This window comes from Buceros rhinoceros, unplaced genomic scaffold (assembly GCF_000710305.1).
Source record: "Buceros rhinoceros silvestris isolate BGI_N320 unplaced genomic scaffold, ASM71030v1 scaffold26757, whole genome shotgun sequence".
NCBI classification, from domain to species: Eukaryota; Metazoa; Chordata; class Aves; order Bucerotiformes; family Bucerotidae; genus Buceros; species Buceros rhinoceros.
Window position 1 is genome coordinate 7,050 of NW_010423156.1, and position 1,795 is coordinate 8,844.

Below are 1,795 nucleotides of genomic sequence, written 5' to 3' on the forward strand. Positions count from 1 at the left end.
TTCAGTCTAGACGTGAGCAAGAAATGGTTTATGCTGAGGGTGGTGAGCCCCTGGCCCAGGTTGCTCAGAGAGGTGGGAGCAGCCCCATTGCTGGCACCATCCCAGGCCAGGTTGGCCCTTGGTGCTCTGAGCCCCCTGCTCTGGGTGCAGATGTCCCTGCTGTCTGCAGGGGGTTGGACTGGCTGAGCTCTGAATGTCCCTCTCAACCCGAACCAGTCCGTGATTCTATTATCCTGCTCCATCTCCCATTGGTGGCTGGATCATGGGCTCAGAGAGGGATGTGAATGTCTGGGGACAAATCCCCATCCAACCCCCATCACAGATGACAGCCCCTCAGAGGGCACCACTCTGTGCTCTGGCCATGCCCTCTCTGCGGCTGTGCCCAGCAGCCCTAGACCACCACTCCCCTCTACCACCTTATTGCCTGCACAGGGATCCCCAGGGTCACCCTCCCCACCAGTGCCACAACAACCCCCAGTGCTGTCTGCTCTTCCTGCCCACCATTCCCTGCCGGCTCTCCCTGCCAGACTGGCAGCCCCTTTCATCCCACACCTCTACATTGCAGAGAGACCCGTGGAAGATGTCGAACCCGAGAAACGGTGACACCAAGCCCCCATGTTTGCCCCGCAATGGACTGGTGAAGATCCCCACACAACCCAACGGCCTCGGCTCCGCCAGCATCACCAAAGGCACCCCTGCCGTGAAAAACCGCCTGTGCCAGCCTTCCTCCGTGCCTGCCATCCTCAGCCCGGCCTTAGCCCACCGCAGCGACCTGCCCATCCCCAGCCTGGCCTCCCCACTCTCCTTGGCCGCTCTGGCCAGCGTTTCCTCCCCTCCTGGCGCTTCCTTGGTGGGACTGACCACGAGTGAAGTCTCAGAGCAGCCCTCGCCGGAGCGGCTGCCCGGCTCGCCCTCGGAAAGGCAGCTGGCGGTGGACGAGAAGATCCTTAACCGCTTGTTCTGGTACTTTTCGGCATGCGAGAAGTGCGTGCTGGCACAGGTGTGCAAGGCGTGGCGGCGGGTGCTCTACCAACCCAAGTTCTGGGTGGGCTTGACACCCGTCCTGCACACCAAAGAGCTCTACAACGTCCTGCCCGGCGGTGAGAAGGAGTTTGTCAGCCTGCAGGGCTTTGCCGTCCGTGGCTTCGACGGCTTCTGCCTTGTGGGCGTCTCTGACCTGGACATTTGTGAGTTCATTGACAACTACCCCCTCTCCAAGAAGGGAGTCAAGTCCATGAGCCTTAAGAGGTCAACCATCACAGATGCGGGGTTGGAGGTAGGTGACCCTGGTGAGGTGACTGGGTTGGCTGAAATGTGGCAATATCAGGCCCTTCCCGGTGACCCTGGGGCCACCAGTGCAGGCAAGGAGCGGACAGGCGGCAGGGCCACGGATGCAGGCAGTGTTAGGAGCCCCTGCCTGCGGTCTGGGCGGTGTGGTGGGCTGCAGCCTCCTCTGGGCGTGGGGTGAGGGTGCTGGTGGAGGGGAAGGGGTCACCCCTGCTGCCTGTGGACTCTGCCAGGACCGCAAAGCCAGACAAGGTGGCCACGTCACTAGGTGGTGGGCAGCGAGCAGGGCTCAGGGGAAGGGGACATCCCCACTTGATTGGCTGCTCCCCAGCAAGGGGCGTCACCTGGGGGGCCAGATGCAGGTGGAACAATTCATGGTCCTGCATGGAGCCAAGCAAGCTCCTCACTGACGTCCCTTGCCCTGCGTCTTGGCCAAACCCAGCACCAGGTGCTCTGTGGCTGCGTCCTCCCCGTGCACTGCCTGGGCTGGGAGTGGGCGTCCATCCTG

The 1,795-nt window shown here is 62.5% G+C and overlaps 1 protein-coding gene across 1 annotated transcript in view; it reads left to right on the forward strand.

Moving 5' to 3' along the window:
• Positions 1 to 569: 569 nt before the first annotated feature.
• FBXL16 (F-box and leucine-rich repeat protein 16) overlaps positions 570 to 1,795 on the forward strand; it is a gene marked incomplete at its 3' end in the record, with an annotated part of 3,623 nt that continues 2,397 nt past the window's right edge. Inside the window, exon 1 of the mRNA XM_010140345.1 lies at positions 570 to 1,276. Within this exon, the coding sequence (XP_010138647.1) occupies positions 581 to 1,276 (696 nt within the window). The remainder of the gene's footprint in view (positions 1,277 to 1,795) is intronic.